General features: G+C 40.9%; 1 protein-coding gene across 1 annotated transcript in view; it reads left to right on the plus strand.

Moving 5' to 3' along the window:
- CDH8 (cadherin 8) overlaps positions 1–19,356 on the plus strand; it is a 307,900-nt gene that overhangs the window by 226,567 nt on the left and 61,977 nt on the right. Inside the window, exon 8 of the mRNA XM_058155277.1 lies at positions 11,331–11,467. Coding sequence (XP_058011260.1) covers positions 11,331–11,467 — 137 coding nt within the window. The remainder of the gene's footprint in view (positions 1–11,330; positions 11,468–19,356) is intronic.

Here is a 19,356-nt window from a genome sequence, read left to right on the forward strand (position 1 = left end):
TCTTCGGAGAAGGGCGGGATATAAATGCAAATAAAAAAAAAAAGTAGTGACACCCAGGTGTGTGGGCAGAGCTTCGCTCCACCATCGCTACCAGATCGCTGAACCACTGGCCACAGTCACTACTGGATCATGCAATCCAGTCCGATCCGGGAGCATTTCACCCCTGGGTTAAATGCATCATCAATCATAAGTCCCTTCATTCCCACAAGAGATCTAAACCCAGCCCACCCTGAATTTCTTTGTTTTCTTAACTCCCACTAATCTACCTTGACGGTTAGTAGTTCAGATTCTTGTAGAGAGCTTAAGTTTGCAATAAATCTTTATACTGATTTGAACTGCCTGAATCTCCTTATTTCCCTGGCACTTGACAATACCGAAATGTACCAATAAAGGAAAATATTTGCAGCTGAGGGTTGAAACGAGGGGTCCATGGTGTTTTCTGGGCCTACAGTAGCTACACTAGCACCAATAATGTTACCTAGTTTGGTTAAGGAAACATCTGCAAGAAGTCTAGCAGGCTGAGAGAGCACCAAGGACCTCATACAAAAAATGTTCTGAGTTATGGGCATGTTGGCATGGTTTTATTCAAAATCATTATACATTCAAACAGATATCGTCCATTTAAAAAATGTAATTTGTAGCTGAGGGGAGTTGTGATGAATTGCATCGTTTAGTGATGTGTGAACAGCTGGAGAAGGGTATCATCCAAGGAAAAGAACCAAGTCCTAGTTCACATATTAAAGCCATAGGTTCATGTCAGTTAGTTTCTTTTTTGAAATATTATATTCTCCATCCCAAATATACTTTTTGAAGAGGCAACTGGACTTTCTGGTTTTTTTTCTTTGAAGATGTTTCGCTTCTTGTCCAAGATGTGAAATGGATGGTGGGCAATGGAAGGATTTATACTCTTTGCAGACAGCTGGACATTTGCATTCTTTATGAGTCATCTAGCTCACCTGGAGATTCATCAGGGTCACCTGAGTGGTGCAAAGCAGTGTGGAGCTGTTGAATGGACAGCTCTTGGAACTGTTGAATGGACTGTATTGTAGATTGGAGATAGATAGAACAAGACATCTTTGGGATAACCATGACCTGGATGACTGAGAATCTCCATAGGCATATATTCTCCATGGTGTTTGTTTGCTTTTAATATTATTGTTGTGTCTGCGCCCCCTGAGCCAGGGCCCCTGCCAGAAAGTGACTCGGAAAGTGAGGGGGAAGGGCCATCAGGACTTATCTCTGGAACACCAGCTTCCCTGGCGCAGCTCCAGGAGCCAGAGGCAGGCCAGGTGGAGGAGATAACGAGGCCTCCGTCCCCTGACTCTTCCCCCCCAGGCCACACCTCCAGTCCTGGCTGATGGCAATCAGGCCTGGCTGGACCCTAGGTTTCGTAGGCAGGAGAGGCAGGAATAACAGAAGCAGGGGTGGTGCAGGCCTAGGAAGTGCTGAGTCATGGAGCCACCGCCCCACAGGATATGAAAGCAGCAGGGCTGCTATACCACTTCGTGGCAAGCAAATCAACTGCTTAACTAGAGCTGAAGTACTGTTTGTTCCTGGTTGACCCATCGGCATCAAGAGGAGAGGACACAACAGATAACAGAGACACTTGGCAGACGCTTGCTAGTTTGCTGCCAGAGCTGATAGTTGCTGGCTAATTAAGTCATCACTCGGACTGAGGCGAGGAGGACAGAACAATTATACCTTCCGATATTTCTTTCTGGAATTGAAAGGGGGATATTTTCCAAACTTCCAACTTGGTTTCTTTCAAAACTTTGGTGACTAATGGTTCTTGGATCCAGTCTTTTTCCTTTCAGTATTTTTCTTCTTTAAGGAAAGGATACTTGTACATGCACATGTACACAAACACCCCCACCCCCCACAGAGAGTCCAGAAGGGTATTTCATCTTCAGCAAAAGTAAATCATTTTCTTAATACACAGCAGGCTTTAAAATCCCAGATAAAATATTTTATGCCTTCCCCAGCCATAGCTGTTTATCTCAGTCACCTAGTAGCATGCCCCCTCTGGTTGGCATTGCTGAGATACAATGATTTACAGTATCAATATTGTGATTCACGTCTCAGCAGGAGAAAGCTGAAAAACTGGGAAGGTTCAGATTTGGTTGTAAAGCTTTAATTTGCATCAATACAAAACAGCATTTTGGTGGAAAGGAATAAAAAGGCAAGGAGGGAGGGTTACGTTCAAATCCATATTTCTGAACCGCCAACTGAAGAAATGGGTCTCCCTCCAAACTCATTTTTCACATCAGCCACCACTACTCAATAAACTGTGACACTACTGAAGCAATTTGAAAAGTTATTAAGTAGCAAGTTATTCTTTCCATCCGCCTCTCTCCATTTGATAAAAATGTTCCTTCATATGTTGCTTAGATGTTTGACAAGACCCTCATTAAAAAGAATAGTTGTTGTCATTAAAACTAATAGTTAGTTGAGAAGTCATGTCTGACCCATCACAACCCCATAGACAACATTCCTCTAGGCCTTCCTGTCCTCTACCATCCTCTGGAGTCCATTTAAACTCACGCCTATTGCTTCAGTGAGTGATTCCATCCAGCCAACTCATTCTCTGTCGTCCCATTCTTCTTTTGCCCTCAATCTTTCCCAGCATTAGGCTCTTCTCCAGTGAGTTCTTCCTTCTCATTAGGTGGCCAAAGTCTTTGAGTTTCATCTTCAGGATCTGGCCTTCTAAAGAGCAGTCAGGGTTGATCTCCTCTAGGACTGACCGGTTTGATCGCCTTGCAGTCCAAGTCTTCTCCAGCACCATAGTTCAAAGGCCTCAATTCTTTGGCGCTGAGCCTTTCTTATGGTCCAACTTTCACAGCTATACAACACAACTGGGAACACCATAGCCTTGACTATATGCACTTTTGTTGGCAGGGTGATGTCTCTGCTTTTTAGTATGCTATCTAGATTTGCCATAGCTTTCCTCTCCAGGAGCAAGTATCTTTTAATTTCTTGGCTGCAGTCCCCATCTATGGTAATCTTGGAGCCCAGGAATATAAAATCTGTCACTACCTCCATTTCTTCCCCATCTATTTGTCAGGAATTGAGAGGGCCGGATACTATCATATAATTACCAAAACCATTGTATGTGATATATATTGGTCTGAAATCAGAGGAAAAGAGCTTTTTCCTTCCTGGCATCGTGTAAACTGGTTTTGTTTTTCAAAAAAAGAAAAAAAAATCAACCTTTTTAATACAGTTTGATCTCATGAAGAGCTTGTTGAAAATCAATGCGGAAATTTTTACAAATCTCCAGTTTTGTGTCTGTTTAAAGAGCTATGGGGATTATAACTGAAAATTTGTCCAGTGAAGTGTTTCTTTATGTTACTAAATAAAATTGATTGAAAATATGACTTTTTGTTTCAGATGTAAATTGGAGTTTATTCATTTTAATGGAAGGATTTCCTATTTAGTGTTCATTTGTTCCGGTGATCTTTCTAAATATGTGTTCTTTAATCATTTCAAAATCTATCTGATGGGGCTTAAGCCGAACTGAACAGTGAGCACAAGGGAATCCTGTTTTGTTTTGTTTTTTAATTTGCATTTATATCCTGCCCTTCTCCGAAGACTCAGGGTGGCTTACACTATGTTAAGCAATAGTCTTCATCCATTTGTATATTATATACAAAGTCAACTTATTGCCCCCAACAATCTGGGTCCTTATTTTACCTACCTTATAAAGGATGGAAGGCTGAGTCAACCTTGGGCCTGGTGGGACTTGAACCTGCAGTTTTCTTTTGTCTTCAGAAAGTTTGCAGTTTAATTAGTATACTTAACAATCAAATTCACAGTTTCATGAATATTTGGAAATTTCATCCATCCATCCATCCTTATGGGATATTCAGGACAATGCCAAATTTGTTATATATGGATAGCTCAGGGATCATAAGACACAGGGATTGCTTTATTATTGCATTGGGCATGTCTGATTTCATGAAATAGTTTGATCTTTTGCTCTTTTCCATTATCCCTGGGGATTCCTCAGGTACACTGTTGCGACCCTTATTGTTTTCTCTGTAAACCTTTCTGCCAGGTTCCTTGATTTCATTTTCCAGTTCAATTATTGCATCTATATTGATGGTTTCCATATTTATTTATTTATTTATTTTATTTATTTGTTCAAATTTATATACCGCCCTATCTCCCTAGGGACTCAGGGCGGTTCACAGGCAATTAAAAACAGACATATAAATACAATTTAAAATCAGACATAAAAAACTTATTCAATAGCCAGATTGATAAAAACAATATAAATACTAAAAAACCCTATAAAACCAATAAATTTAAAAACTAACCCAGCCCCGCGCAAATAAATAGGTGTGTTTTGAGCTCGCGACGAAAGGTTCGGAAGTCCGGAAGTTGAGGAAGTCCTGGAGGGAGTTCGTTCCAGAGGGTGGGAGCCCCCACAGAGAAGGCCCTTCCCCTGGGTGTCGCCAGACGGCACTGCCTAGCCGACGGCACCCTGAGAAGTCCCTCTCTGTGAGAGCGGACGGGTCGGTGAGAGGTACTCGGTAACAGCAGGCGGTCCCGTAAGTAACCCGGCCCTATGCCATGGAGCGCTTTAAAGATTGTCACCAAAACCTTGAAGTGCACCCGGAAGGCCACAGGTAGCCAGTGCAGTCTGCGCAGGATAGGTGTTACACGGGAGCCACGAGGGGCTCCCTCTATCACCCGCGCAGCCGCATTCTGGACTAACTGAAGCCTCCGGATGCCCCTCAAGGGGAGCCCCATGTAGAGAGCATTGCAGTAATCCAGGCGAGGCGTCACGAGGGCGTGAGTGACTGTGCACAAGGCATCCCGGTCTAGAAAGGCGCAACTGGCGCACCAGGCGAACCTGGTGGAAAGCTCTCCTGGAGACGGCCGTCAGGTGGTCTTCAAAGACAGCCGCTCATCCAGGAGAACGCCCAAGTTGCGCACCCTCTCCATCGGGGCCAGTGACTCGCCCCAACAATCAGCAGTGGACTCAGCTGACTGTACCGGGATGCCGCATCCACAGCCACTCTGTCTTGGAGGATTGAGCTTGAGCCTGTTTCTCCCCATCCAGACCCGTATGGCTTCCAAACACCGGGACAGCACTTGATAGCTTCATTGGGGTGGCCGGTGTGGAAAAGTACAGCTGGGTGTCATCAGCGTACAGCTGGTACCTCACACGAAGCCACTGATGATCTCACCCAGCGGCTTCATATAGATGTTGAACAGAAGGCGAGAGAATCGACCCTGAGGCACCCCACAAGTGAGGCCCCCCGCGGCCGCCCTCTGCCCCCCCCCGTCAACACCGTCTGCGACTGGTCGGAGAGATAGGAGGAGAACCACCGATAAACGGTGCCTCTCACTCCCAATCCCTCCAACCGGCGCAGCAGGATACCATGGTCGATGGTATCAAAAGCCGCTGAGAGGTCTAATAGGACCAGGGCAGAGGAACAACCCCTATCCCTGGCCCTCCAGAGATCATCCACCAACGCGACCAAAGCCGTCTCAGTGCTGTAACCGGGCCGGAAGCCAGACTGGAACGGGTCTAGATAGACAGTTTCCTCCAGGTGCAGGGGAAACTGATATGCCACCATACTCTCTACAACCTTCGCCGCGAAGCGAAGGTTGGAGACCGGACGATAGTTACCTAAAACAGCCGGGTCCAGGGAAGGCTTCTTGAGGAGGGGCCTCACCACCGCCTCTTTCAAGGCGGCCGGAAAGACCCCCTCCAACAAGGAAGCGCTCGTAATCGCCTGGAGCCAGCCTCGTGTCACCTCCTGAGTGGCCAGCACCAGCCAGGAGGGGCACGGGTCCAGTAAACACGTGGTGGCATTCAATCTACCCAGCAACCTGTCCATGTCCTCGGGAGCCACAGGGTCAAACTCATCCCAGACAATATCACCAAGACCGCCCTCGGACGCCCCGTCTGAATCGCCACAATTTTGGTCCAGACCATCCCGAAGCTGAACGATTTTATCGTATAGATAACCGTTAAACTCCTCAGCACGTCCCTGCAACGGGTCATCCCGCTCCCCCTGGTGAAGGAGGGAGCGGGTCACCCGAAACAGGGCAGCTGGGCGGTTATCTGCCGACGCAATGAGGGAGGAGGCGTAGCAACGCCTCGCTTCCCTCAGTGCCACTAGGTAGGTCCTAGTATAGGATCTAACTAGTGTCCGATCAGCCTCTGAACGGCTGGACCTCCAAGAACTCTCTAGGCGTCTTCTCCGGCGTTTCATCCCCCTCAGCTCCTCGGAGAACCAAGGAGCCGGTTGGGATCTACGCCGGGTCAGAGGCCGCAAAGGCACGACACGGTCTAAGGCCCCAGCCGCAGCCCGTTCCCAGGCTGCGGCTAGTTCCTCTGCCGTGCTGTGGGCCAGACCCTCAGGAAATGGCCCAAGCTCCGTCCGGAACCTCTCCGGGTCCATCAGGCGCCTGGGACGGTACCAACGTAATGTATTCTTGTGTCACTGCTCTGAATAATTTGGCACAGCCTTAAATACAAGGGTGGGTTTCAAAAATTTTAGCAAAGGGTTCTCTGCCCGGTTGCTGGGTGGGCGTGGCCATGGTGGGTGTGGCCTAGTTGGCCTCCTGCACTGGGGGGGGGCATTTTTGCCCTCCTGGGGCTCCAGAGGCTCCGGCTACTGATCCAAACGTCAGCAAAAGTGATCTGCACATGCGCAGAAGTGTGGGCATGATGCAAACTGATAGTAAAGGTAAGTAAAACCCACCCCTGGTCTGGAGGCTCTCTGGAGGCTGAAAACAGGACCTTTTCCAGCCTCCCCAAACTTCTGGTAGGCCTGTTTTTTGGCCTCCCCAAGCCTCCGTGTGTGCCCTGAACTTACCTGCATCCAAAACAGGCTGTGTGGGGATTCCTGGGAGGGGAGGGGAGGAGTGGGCGGGGCCAGCCAGGAGTGGGATTTGGGGGTTCTCCAAACTGCACAGAATCTTAGCTAAAGGTTCTCCTGAACCCCTGCGAACCCCCAGCAGCCCACCCCTGCTTAAATAGAACACGAAAGCAAACAGAAGACAGACGTTATTGTAGTCCATCTTTTTTATTATTTTATTTTATTTTGTCACAACAGTATACACAAATATCAACATAAAACAACAACATGTCATATAAACATATATATAAGCAAAAGTATGCAACAACTATATTAATTTGATCTAATGAAAGGGAACAATAGGAAAGGAACGGTAGGCACTTTTGTGCTCTTAAGCACGCCCCTTGGTATATCTTGGTTATATCCTTTGGTATATCCTTTGGTATATCCTTTGGTATATCCTTGGTATATCTTGCTTATATCCTTTGGTATATCCTTTGGTATATCCTTTGGTATATCCTTGGTATATCTTGGTTATATCCTTTCCTTTCCTCCACTTTTCTTTATTCTTTTGGCTCAAGGCTTCAGCTACAGGTTTCTTTTAAAGTATTCCATTAAAAAAAAATTGAAAAGTGCTAATTTCCGTTTCATGAATATTCAAAGGATCCATCAGTTCCTCACTACCAAGATGGCTAAGCAGTTGGTTCATGCCCTGGTTATCTCTCTCTTGAATTATTAAGGAAGCAGTTGGCTGAGTTACCCAAGACTCATGCCAACATTTGATCTCTGTACAGCTTGCTGCTATTTGTAAGCAATCTGTACAAGAAGGAAGGCAGGACCTTCCTTCTTTCATGTCTACCTCTTCTTATTGCCTAGCATAACATTGCTACAGTTGATACAAAGTATTTTGCATAAGAGTCCACCCAGCGATTTATAAGAGCGTCTAGTGGTTCATAAATTCACAAATTTAATCCAAATATCAGGCCATATGTTTTCTTTAGAATCACTGGGATGGAAGGGACCTTGGAGGTCTTTTAGTGCAACTCCCTGCTCAGGAGACGAGTCCTTATTTTATCCAGGACAAATGGTTGTCCAATCTTTTCTTGAAAACCTCCAGCAATGGAATATTTCTGTAGTAGAAGAGGCAGGTTGTGGTTGCAACACTTGTCATGTCTGTCTCCATTTTTTTTTTTAAAAATAATTCCCTCTCAAATTACATCTTACAGTCAAATCACCTAAGGTTTAAAAGCACTAAGACACTATTTTTCTTGAAATGCTGTGAAACCATTTAAATTAATGTATGCTTATTAATTTGTACATTCAGTTATTATTATTATTATTATTATTATTATTATTATTATTATTATTATTATTATTATTATTATTATTATTATTATTATTATTATTATTATTATTATTATTATGACAGTATACACAGCAAACGAGATAACTATGCTGGATTTCGTGTCACAGATCACTAGTCGAACACTTCCCAAGCGTTTAGGAGTGCGTGATGTACCAGCGAATTATGCGAGCAGATCCCAGTAAGGTGGCCTTCTGCAGCTGACCAATGGCGATCTTGTCAGCACCAATTGTTTTTAAGTGTTTGCCTAGGTCTTTAGGCACAGCTCCTAGTGTGCTGAGTACCACTGGAACCACCTGCATTGGTTTATGGCAGAGTCTCTGCAATTCGATTCTCAAATCTTGATATATATATATATATATATATATATATATATATATATATATATATATATATATATATATATATATATATATATATATATATATATATATATATATATATATATATATAATTATTTATTCATTAAACATGAAACTCAGTCAACTGAACATAGTTTATGCTTATTATTATTATTATTATTATTATTATTATTATTATTATTATTATTATTATTATTATTATTACTATTATCTCTTTTATTCATTAAACATGAAACTCAGTCAACTGAACATTTAAAAATGTGTCACAAATACCATTGACTGGTGCTAATGGTTGATGCAGGTTGCTGCCAGCATCCTAGGTATCAACCAAGTATCTTCTTAAAATATATGGTGTTCTGAGTAGCACAGTTTTTTGCAGTTCCGCTGATGGTTGTTGTTGTTATTGTTGTTGTTGTTGTTGTTTGTTGTTATAGTTGTTGTTGTTGTTGTTGTTATTATTATTATTATTATTATTATTATTATTATTATTATTATTATTATTATTATTATTATTATTATTGGCTCATATGGCCTTGAAGCTCCATATTTTATACCCTAATTTTACAATGTTACAGGATGAATTGTGGGCTTTATCCTGCATGGTATTTAGTTATGGGGGCATGGTACATTTACAAGTACTGCTGCTCCTTTTCCTCTTTTTCCTTTAAGTCCCCAATGGCGAGCCCTCTGTGCTGACACACGTGCCATCGTCCCAGGTTAGATCTCCATGATGTTTCTTTCGTGAGCTTCTGTTTCCCTGCAAACGACAAAACAGAAGCTCACGAAAGAAAAAGATCTGACCTCTTGCCACGCTGCCAGTGTTGGGATTTCCCGACTCCCACTGGCCAGCTGGTCTTCAGGTCTCTGCTGCACATATGCACATGTCCACACATGAACCTTTCAGTTTGGGCATGTGCACTTGCAAGTTTGGGCACTCGGTGTTTAAAAGGTTCGCCATCACTGCTTTAAGTTATGTATGTCAAAATGTCTTTTTGATATCTAACCAAGTTTTAATGTAATGCATTTTCTCAAATCTGGTCCAAATCAGATCCAAATCAGGTCAGAACAAAATTTGGAAGAGAAAAAACATTTTAAAGACTCCTCATGTACTCAACAGCCTGAGTCATGGTGTGAGATAACTAATACTAATTAATAGCTGCATGGTAATGAAGAATACTGGATTAGATGCAAATGAATTGGTGTGATGCCACACTTGGGATATTGCATTCAGTTTTGGTCGCCATGATGTAAAAAAGATGCTGATACTCTAGAAAAAGTGCAGAGAAGAGCAACAAAGATGATTAGGGGACTGGAGGCTAAAACATATGAAGAACGGTTGCAGGAACTGGATATGCCTAGTTTAATGAAAAGAAGGACTAGGGGAGACATGATAGCAGTGTTCCAATATCTCAGGGGTTGCCACAAAGAAGAGGGAGTCAAACTATTCTCCAAAGCACCTGAGGATAGAACAAGAAGCAATGGGTGGAAACTAATCAAGGAGAGAAGCAACTTAGAACTAAGGAGAAATTTCCTGACAGTTAGAACAATCAATAAGTGGAACAACTTGCCTGCAGAATTTGTGAATGCTCCAACACTGGAAATTTTTAAGAAAATGTTGGATAGCCATTTGTCTGAAGTGGTGTAGGGTTTCCTGCCTCGGCAGGGGGTTGGACTAGAAGACCTCCAAGGTCCCTTCCAACTCTGTTATTATGTTATATGTTATGATGTTTGGAGATGTCACACTTTAGAATGATACTAAATATGCTTCTGTATTTAAATTCTACATTAGGATTTAGTAGAACCATAAAAGCTGTGGTTGCTGGTACTATATCATTTTTTCCCCCTCCAGTCCTTTTGCTTCTTGCTTTCTCTTTCGCTCACTGCATGGACTGTCAGAAATCTGAAGGTTTAATTTCCCAGTTTGGTTTCTTTTACAAGTAATGCATTAATAAAACAATTCCACGAAAATGGACTGGCATAAAAGCTTTCTTGAAGAATTTTCAGGGAGTTCTAAATCACCATTTTGTTTAATGCACCGTTTGAACAATTTACTACTGAGATTTCTTGCTTTGTCAAATTGGCTTTCTGGGTTTAGGCTGCATAATGCACCTGTACCTTCTCGTTTGCTCTGCTATCAGATCAAAGTTGTTTTGTGAGACACCAATGAGATCAGTTCATAAAATGGTCATTTTTCAGCTTTTAAAAGTATTTTACCCATGAAAAGATGCTCTTTTTAAAAAACAAAAACAAAAAGCCAGCTATTGTCTTCAGAATTGGTTTATACCAAAAATATACAGATGACATATTTACCTAATTACTGTAAAGTCATTTTTGTTGGAGGGCTTGCTGCATATTTAAAACACACAAACATGTAGAAAACAACCTTCCCTCTTAATGTATTGACAGAATTATTAGCTGTGGCGATGAAATACAACAGGAGTTGTCCAATAAAAGTGATGGATCATCTAATTAACTCTTGATTCGCAGTAGTTTTTGAAAGACTGCTACCGACTCATCTTAGTGATGGCTTCTAACCTTCACACTGAGAGCATACAGCTAATTACTCCGTGGACTATAATTCTGCTCCCTGATCCTCAGTCCATCTTTATTTATTTATTTTTATTTATTGGGCCTTATGAATTATACCATTATTGAGCTCAGTGAATCCACCGAGGCTACAAAAGCTGCTATTCAACCAAACACGGATTTGTCAGATTATGAGAGTAGCGTTATTCAGATCAGGCAAAAAGTATTTAAGTGAATAATTTAATAAGGATCTTTATTCTCTAGGTTTTCCATCGATCGGAACACTGACCTTGAGAGACAATTCAACATTAATACTCAAGATGGAAAGATAACATTGGCCACACCGCTGGACAGAGAAACTAGCACATGGCACAATATAACCATTGTAGCAATGGAAGAAAGTAAGTGATTGTTTATTTCCATTTTTAGTTTGCCTATTTGGTCTTTGACCTCTCTGTTGTGTGTTTCCTATTTTCTTGGAATGATTCAATGACCTAAAGCCATCAGCAATTGTAATTTATCAGTTAGTCTTTTCAAACGCTGGGTGGGAGGAGAGAGAAAGAGAGAGAAAGGGAAATAATTGTTTATGCTGAGTAATCTGCATGTATTCTTGTTTATTGTGGTTGTTTTTAATCAGATATGCCACTAGAGTAAAATTATGCCAGCCGGGAATGGAATAGCATGGGAAATGCTCCAAGTAATGTTTTTTAATGAATACACTGCAGCACCATGTGTCAGATGACATTTTTATGGCATGTAGATATCTCTCTCTTTCTCTCTCTCCCTTTGAAATGATACCTAGATGCTTGGACCAGCCTCATTTTCCTTTCAAACCATGAGATATAAACATTATACAAAATTTATCAGCCTCCTGAAAAAAGCATTGCCAGAAATCCCTTTCCTTAGTTATTTTGTTTAGTTTCCTAAAAAGCATTGGCTACCCTGCCTTCTCTTTTAAGGTTTTGCCAAGTAAATGGATAAAATTTTCAAATCAGAAACAAGTGTTGGCAACGGCGTGCAGCCATTTCTAGAGTGATTTTACCCGGGTTTATGTACTCCAGGTCTAGAAATGACTTTTTTTTCCTCCTTTGGTTCCAAAATACTGGCTTTGATATTAGTGAAGCACACAGCAAATCCCACCCTCACTCACTTGCTAGGATTACGTTAGCTAGTTGGGTGATGAAGCAGCTGAACAACCAACCTCATAAAGTATCAAAAAAATCTACATTGAATTGTTTAAAATATACCATGTTTTCCCAAAAATAAGACCCTATCTTATATTTTTTTGAACCCCAAATAAGTGCTTGGCTTTATTTTTGGGGAGGTCTTATTATTTTGGGGCATGTAGAGCAAGACGGGGATCCTCTTGCCATCTTAGCTGATTTCCAGCTCTGTCTCCCTAACCCTAACCAGAGGAAATAAATAAATATATTCGAGGAGGGCTTATTTTCAGGATAGGGCTTATTGCATTTTAAAGATGTACATTTGGATACAAAATTAATTTAAAGGGAATTGAGAGCAATGGGTCTACGATAACAATTCCAAGCCAAAAATAATGCAAACAATGCAGACTGGTGATGTAGGAGATACATAATGAATTGCGAAATGCCTCAGAATCATTGACTGAGATGGGCAGCTATAAAAATTGAACAAATAAATAAATTACTGAAAGAAATCTGATGGATACATCAATGGATACAACAATGCAGCATATTCAGTTTGCACAATAAAACTCAGCAAATATTAGTACTTCTGGCCACTTCTGGCACTGAATAGACCTAATTCCAGCTAAATGGTCTTGATGTGTGTTATTCTGAGCCATGGCAATTCTGAGCCATGAAATAACGTAAGGTAGATTTTTTTTTTTTTGGTTCGGTTTGGTTTCATGGCAGAAAGAGGTCCTGAAACTCGTTTCCTGGTTTGCAACGTTAAAATACAAATTTAAATACACTTTGCATCATAAAAGATTCATTTAAAAAAAAAAATACAGTCAGATTTGTTTGTAACCTCATAAGGCTGCAGTAAGGAATGTTCAGTGTATTCTGGCAGAATTATAACATGCAAATACAGAAAATCCTGGGTTTTTTTAAAAAAAAATTCTAAATCGTGAATTCCTGGCACAAGTCAGATCTGTTTTGGAAAAGAAAGTAGTTTGTTATGTTTGAGATACAATTAACAAACCTACTGCAAGGGCAGCTCATATTCAGAAAACCAGAAAACATCTATCTATCTATCTATCTATCTATCTATCTATCTATCTATCTATCTATCTATCTATCTATCTATCTATCTATCTATCTATCTATCTATCCATCCATCCATCCATCCATCCATCCACCTATCTATTTATCTATCTATCTATGTTTCTGAGATTTTCGCAGGTATTTGTATGTAGGTCTTTGGTTATTCGGGTTTTCTTCCGCGTAAAATTGGAAGTGTCTTGGCGACGTTTCAACGAGGTCTCACTCATCATCTTCAGGCTGGTGCTTTGCTTCGTGCTTGTGCGAGCAAAGCATGGTCGGAGCTGTCGTCTCTCTATAAATAAATAAATTTATATATATAAATATAAATGCTTCAGCCTATAAATATAAATGCTTCAGCCTCTATACATGCTTCAGCCAACTAATCTGCAAACATCAACTCCATCAACCAATCAAGATGTAACAACACAGCCAACCAACCCACTTACAGCAACAAAGCCAGCGCTCTACACCTCCCCACCAGTATTTATAGAGAGACGACAGCTCCAACCACACTTTGCTCGCACAAGCACGAAGCAAAGCACCAGCCTGAAGATGACGAGTGAGACCTCGTCGAAACATCGTCAAGACACTTCCAATTTTACGCGGGAGAAAACCCGAATAACCAAAGACCTATCTATCTATCTATCTACAAGTACAAGGAAACAAGTAACAGGATAAACATAGACATGGACACATGAAAAAAAAATTAAAGGATATAAATAGGCAAAACAAAGCCATAAACACATAGAATGATTACATATTATTGGGAACAGTAGGACAGGGATGGTAGGCATGCTGGTGCGCTTATGCACATAACATTTCCTGTTATGTGGGGTACTTGCAGCAGGCCGTTTAGGAAATAAGTTGTGTTTGTCTATGGTGCCCCACCCAAAAAAATAAAAAAACAGAAGTCTGATAAATGCTTTTTCTAACTAATGCACTTTATAGAAAGCGTAAGCCACATCTTAATTGGATTCACAGAGTGGTGAGATTTAAGAAAAGAAAGGTAGGGGAGAAAAGAGATAGGCTACTTATGCAGATGAAGGTTACATGTGAGACAGATTACAAATACTTTACTAATTAGAAATTGCAATGTATTAAAATCAATTGTGTTTGTTAAGCCCTTCTGAGATAGCCCAAAACATTTAGATGTTTCTCGCTTGATGGTATTGTTAAAGTCCCAATTTCCTTAAATCACTTTGATTTCCAGAGAGGTTGAAGTGCTCTGAAGTTACGGTGTCCTTCTTTTGAGTTCTGATGTCAATCTTGTGTCTGTTAATTATTTTATGTAAAGTTTCTCCTGTTTATTCTCTGTAGAATCTAGGAGGATCATTACTGAAAGATGGTGGCATATATCACATTGGAGGAAGAGTTTGTGAAGGTGTTTCTAGTTTGTGTATAGGTTTTATGGGTCCTGAAGTAGTGATCTAAGTATAGATATGAGTAAATAACTAGTTTGTTGCAAAAAAGATATCTGCTTTTTTGAAGAACTGGCTCCCATATTGGTATTACTGACCTGTTGTTTCCTGTTGCTTGTAAGAATTCAGGTTGAGCAGTGAACTGTATGTTAGTATGGATCTGCAATGCCCGAGAAAGTGCAGTGTCATTGTCCAGTACTGGCTATAGCTTATTAATAATGAATTGTGAGTGAATTTTAGATTATTGACATCTAGCGTGGTTTCATTTTTAATATCTGGGGATGAGGAAGAGGAATTGAAAAATTGTAATTTAGAGACCCAGATGCACAGGCAGACACATACATGCTATGTATGGTTTCCTCCTGGACAAATATCGTCTGTTTTCCTATTTTATTTTTTCCTGCTTTTCAAATTGCAAGCCTCCTAGTGTTGTGTGGAATCTCTATTACCGTGATTAAAGAATCTTCACTAAAAGAAATATGAATAGTGTGAAAGAAATATTAATAGTGTTGACATAAGAATTGAGAATGTAAATGATCTTTTGAAGAGTATTGTCCAATGAATCAATATACAGAATCAAAGTCTCTTATGATCCTAAAAGAAGATTATTTCATAAAATGGATGGATGGATGGCAGGTAGATAGAAGTCTAAATATATATTAGTGCATACATTTTGATTGTGTCCCTTAGTATCCTCTTATTATGATGAATCAGGTTCTTGGAAGAGACATGTCCATTTATCAAGAACTTTGGATTTACCATCCCGGGATTTTTGCCAAAATGTGCATGTATACCAGGTATGAAAGGTTAAGTAGGTGAAATGTATTAGCTTCCAAACTTTGAACTGGCTTTTTTTAAAATTAAAGAAAGATTAAACAATATAATCAAGATTTATTTTATTTAAAATTGAGTTATAGCATCTTTTATATATATGCAATTATCATTGCATTCTTATATTTGGATTAAGATTTATGGGGTACATAGTTTGCTCTGACTTTTTTTTGTAGTTTGTTTTGATTTGATTCACATGTTTTGCTTTGTTTTCTTTTTATGGTTGTATAATAGCAATTAAAACTAATTAAAAACACGATTATATATCTTATACTACATCCCACAAACATATTCTCCTACCATATTCTCTCCTTTTCACAAAAGAGATTAATCTAATTTTTGGCACAGGAAATCGTAGTCTTCTAGAAACTGAGAATTCAAACCAGGGAGAGAAGAACATTTAGAAATGCTCCTGGCAAATGAGGACATAGAAGGATCTTACAGAACAGGCAAAACATGAAAGTTTATTTTCAGTTGGAAAAATTGTGACCTTTGCAGAACAGAAGAAAAATGAACTGTGCAGACCTTTTAGACATTAGGGAAATAGCAGTTTGAACAGATGCCATCACCTTCCTGACTCTGCATAGAACAAAATTTTTGTTAGACTGAGCTGTGATTCTATATTCCTAAATGTTATTCCGTCCCCCACAATCAACCCAACCCCCAAGTCCATACTGGGCAAATAAAATCCATCCATCCATCCATCCATCCATCCATCCATCCATCCATCCATCTCTCATCTCTCTCTCTCTCTCTTTTCTGTCTATCTATCTATCTATCTATCTATCTATCTATCTATCTATCTATCTATCTATCTATCTATCTATCTTCTATCTAACATCTACCTACCTACCTACCGTGTTTCCCCAAAAGTAAGACATCCCCTAATAATAAGCCCAATCGGGCTTTTGAGTATATGCGCTAAAATAAGCCCTCCCCCGAAAATAAGTCCTCCCTGAAAATATTTAACCGCTTAGCCGGTCCCTGCCATTTCCTCTGGTTAGGATTAGGGAGACAAAGATGTGAAATCAAGTAAGAAGGCAAGAGGATCCTCATCTTGCTCCATGTGCCCCAAAATAATAAGACCTCCTTATCTCTCTGTCTCTGTCTCTGTCTCTGTCTCTGTCTCTGTCTCTGTCTCTGTCTCTCTCTCTCTCTCTCTCTCTCTCTCTCTCTCTGTATCTATCATCTATCTATCTATCTATCTATCTATCTATCTATCTATCTATCTATCTATCTATCTATGGCTAGGGACAGGGGTTATTCCTCTGCCCTGTCCTATTAGACCTCTCAGCGGCTTTTGATACCATCGACCATGGTATCCTGCTGCGCCAGTTGGGGGGATTGAGAGTGGGAGGCACCGTATATCGGTGGTTCTCCTCCTATCTCTCTGACCGGTCGCAGACGGTGTTGACAGGGGGGCAGAGGTCGACCGCGAGGGGCCTCACTTGTGGGGTGCTGCAGGGGTCGATTCTCTCACCCCTCCTGTTCAACATCTATATGAAGCCATTGGGTGAGATCATCAGTGGCTTTGGGGTGAGATACCAGCTGTACGCTGATGACAGTCAGCTTTACTTTTCCACCCTGGGCCACCCCAATGAAGCTGTTGAAGTGCTGTCCCGGTGTTTGGAAGCCATACGGGTCTGGATGGGGAGAAACAGGCTCAAGCTTAATCCCTCCAAGACGGAGTAACTGTGGATGCCGGCACCCCGAGTCAGCCGCAGCTGACTGTTGGAGGCGAGTTATTGGCCCCAAAGGATAGGATGCGCAACTTAGCCCTCCTGGATGAACGGCTGTCATTTGAAGATCATTTAACTGCCGTCTCCAGGAGGGCCTTCCACCAGGTTTGCCTGGTTCGGCAGTTGCGCCCCTTCCTTGATCGGGATGCCCTGTGCACAGTCACTCATGCACTCGTTACCTCTCGCTTGGATTATTGTAATGCTCTCTACATGGGGCTCCCCTTGAGGTGCACTCGGAGGCTTCAGTTAGTCCAGAATGCAGCTGCGCGGGTGATAGAGGAAGCTTCGCATAGCTACCACGTAACACCACTCCTGCGCAGACTGCACTGGCTACCTGTGGTCTTTCGGGTGCACTTTAAGGTTTTGGTCACTACCTTTAAAGCGCTCCATGGCTTAGGGCCTGGGTACTTATAGGACCGCCTGCTGTTACCGCATGCCTCCCACCGACCCGTACGCTCTCACAGAGAGGGACTTCTCAGGGTGCCGTCCGCCAAGCAATGTCGGCTGGCGGCCCCCAGGGGAAGGTCCTTCTTTGTGGGGGCTCCCACACTCTGGAACGAACTTCCCCCGGGTTTACGCCAAATACCTGACCTTCGGACCTTCTGCCGCGAACTGAAGACACATCTTTTTATGCGCGCTGGGCTGGCTTAAATTTTATCGATTTTTAAATTTCTATTATTAATTTTAAGGGTTTTTAGTTTTATATATTTTAAAGTTTTTTTAGGCCAATTATAAAATAAGTTTTTTAATTTGTATTTTAAATTGTATATCGTATTCTCTGTTTTTATTTTGGCTGTACACCGCCCTGAGTCCTTCGGGAGAAGGGCGGTATAAAAATCGAATAAATAATAATAATAATAATAATCTATCTATCTAAGTTATTAAAAACTATAAATTACAAATGTGATTAGGCAGTTTTCTGTTTTCTTGTTATTGCTGGTTTTGGGTTTTTTTTAATGTTTATTGCAAACATGTAAAATAAAACAACAATGGTACTAATAATTAAAGCCAACGGTTCAAAACAATAATCATTCAGATACATAAAGCAAAAGCTCATTAGCAACACCAGGGGTTGTTAACAAAGAAACTCAAAGCGGGGGGTGGGGAGGGGCGGAATCCTGTTTCATTAAAGTAAAATAGACATCACGTACTTCTTTTAAGGCTTTGGTAAATTAAAATAAATGTTCAAGTGCTATTGAAAAGATGACAACTTCATTACTGAATGGATTTTATCTAGCAAGGAGGCTTCAATGACACTTTTATTTAAAGAGACACTTTCTACTTAAGATGGAGGACCTGAAATTAAAGTCAAGATTAGCTATTGGAAGTAAGCATAGATAAGTTTTTGCCAGGCGCAAGAAACCAGGAACTGTTATACAGCTTAGAAAGCACTGTGGGTTTCTATGCAAGCTATACACAAGAATCTGATCTACTAACAGTCAAGGCAAATTGCTGCCAGATCAGAGTCAATGGACTGGACTTTTGTCTCTTTCAGGGACACCAGACTGATGACGCATTTGCCCCACCCTCAGGCTCAAGCTGGTTGTCTCCTTTGTCTTCTCCCACATTTTGCTTTGCTTATTAAAATTCAAGCTCTTTCAAACCCACTGATATGGAAATGTGTGGGTCTTCAGCTCTTTAATTTATTCTAGAGTGGTTCATAGAACCTTTTTCTCCTTTCTCTACCAATCTCATGACGCAGACTGAAGAGAGAGTGATGGGTCCTAAATTATTTACTCCCAATTATTTATTCCCAAGGTTGAGTGAGACCAGAACCTGGGTTTTGTAGGTCCTAGCCTAACTCCATAATCATTATATTATCAGTCTGGTAGATTATTATTAAAAACAAATAAATATATATTTTTTGTCCATCATGTTAAGAGGATCTGTCAGGAAAAAAGAGAGGAGAAAAATGTGTGTTTGTGAACATTTAATATCTCATCGAAGATATGTGGCATGATGCTTCAACACAAATGTTCAAGCTTTTAAGAAGATGTAAAAATCGATTTTTATTTTTATCACATTCAAATGTAATTTTTTTTAAAAAAATCCAAATAAA

Source organism: Ahaetulla prasina, chromosome 12, assembly GCF_028640845.1.
Source record: "Ahaetulla prasina isolate Xishuangbanna chromosome 12, ASM2864084v1, whole genome shotgun sequence".
In the NCBI taxonomy this organism is placed as follows: domain Eukaryota; kingdom Metazoa; phylum Chordata; class Lepidosauria; order Squamata; family Colubridae; genus Ahaetulla; species Ahaetulla prasina.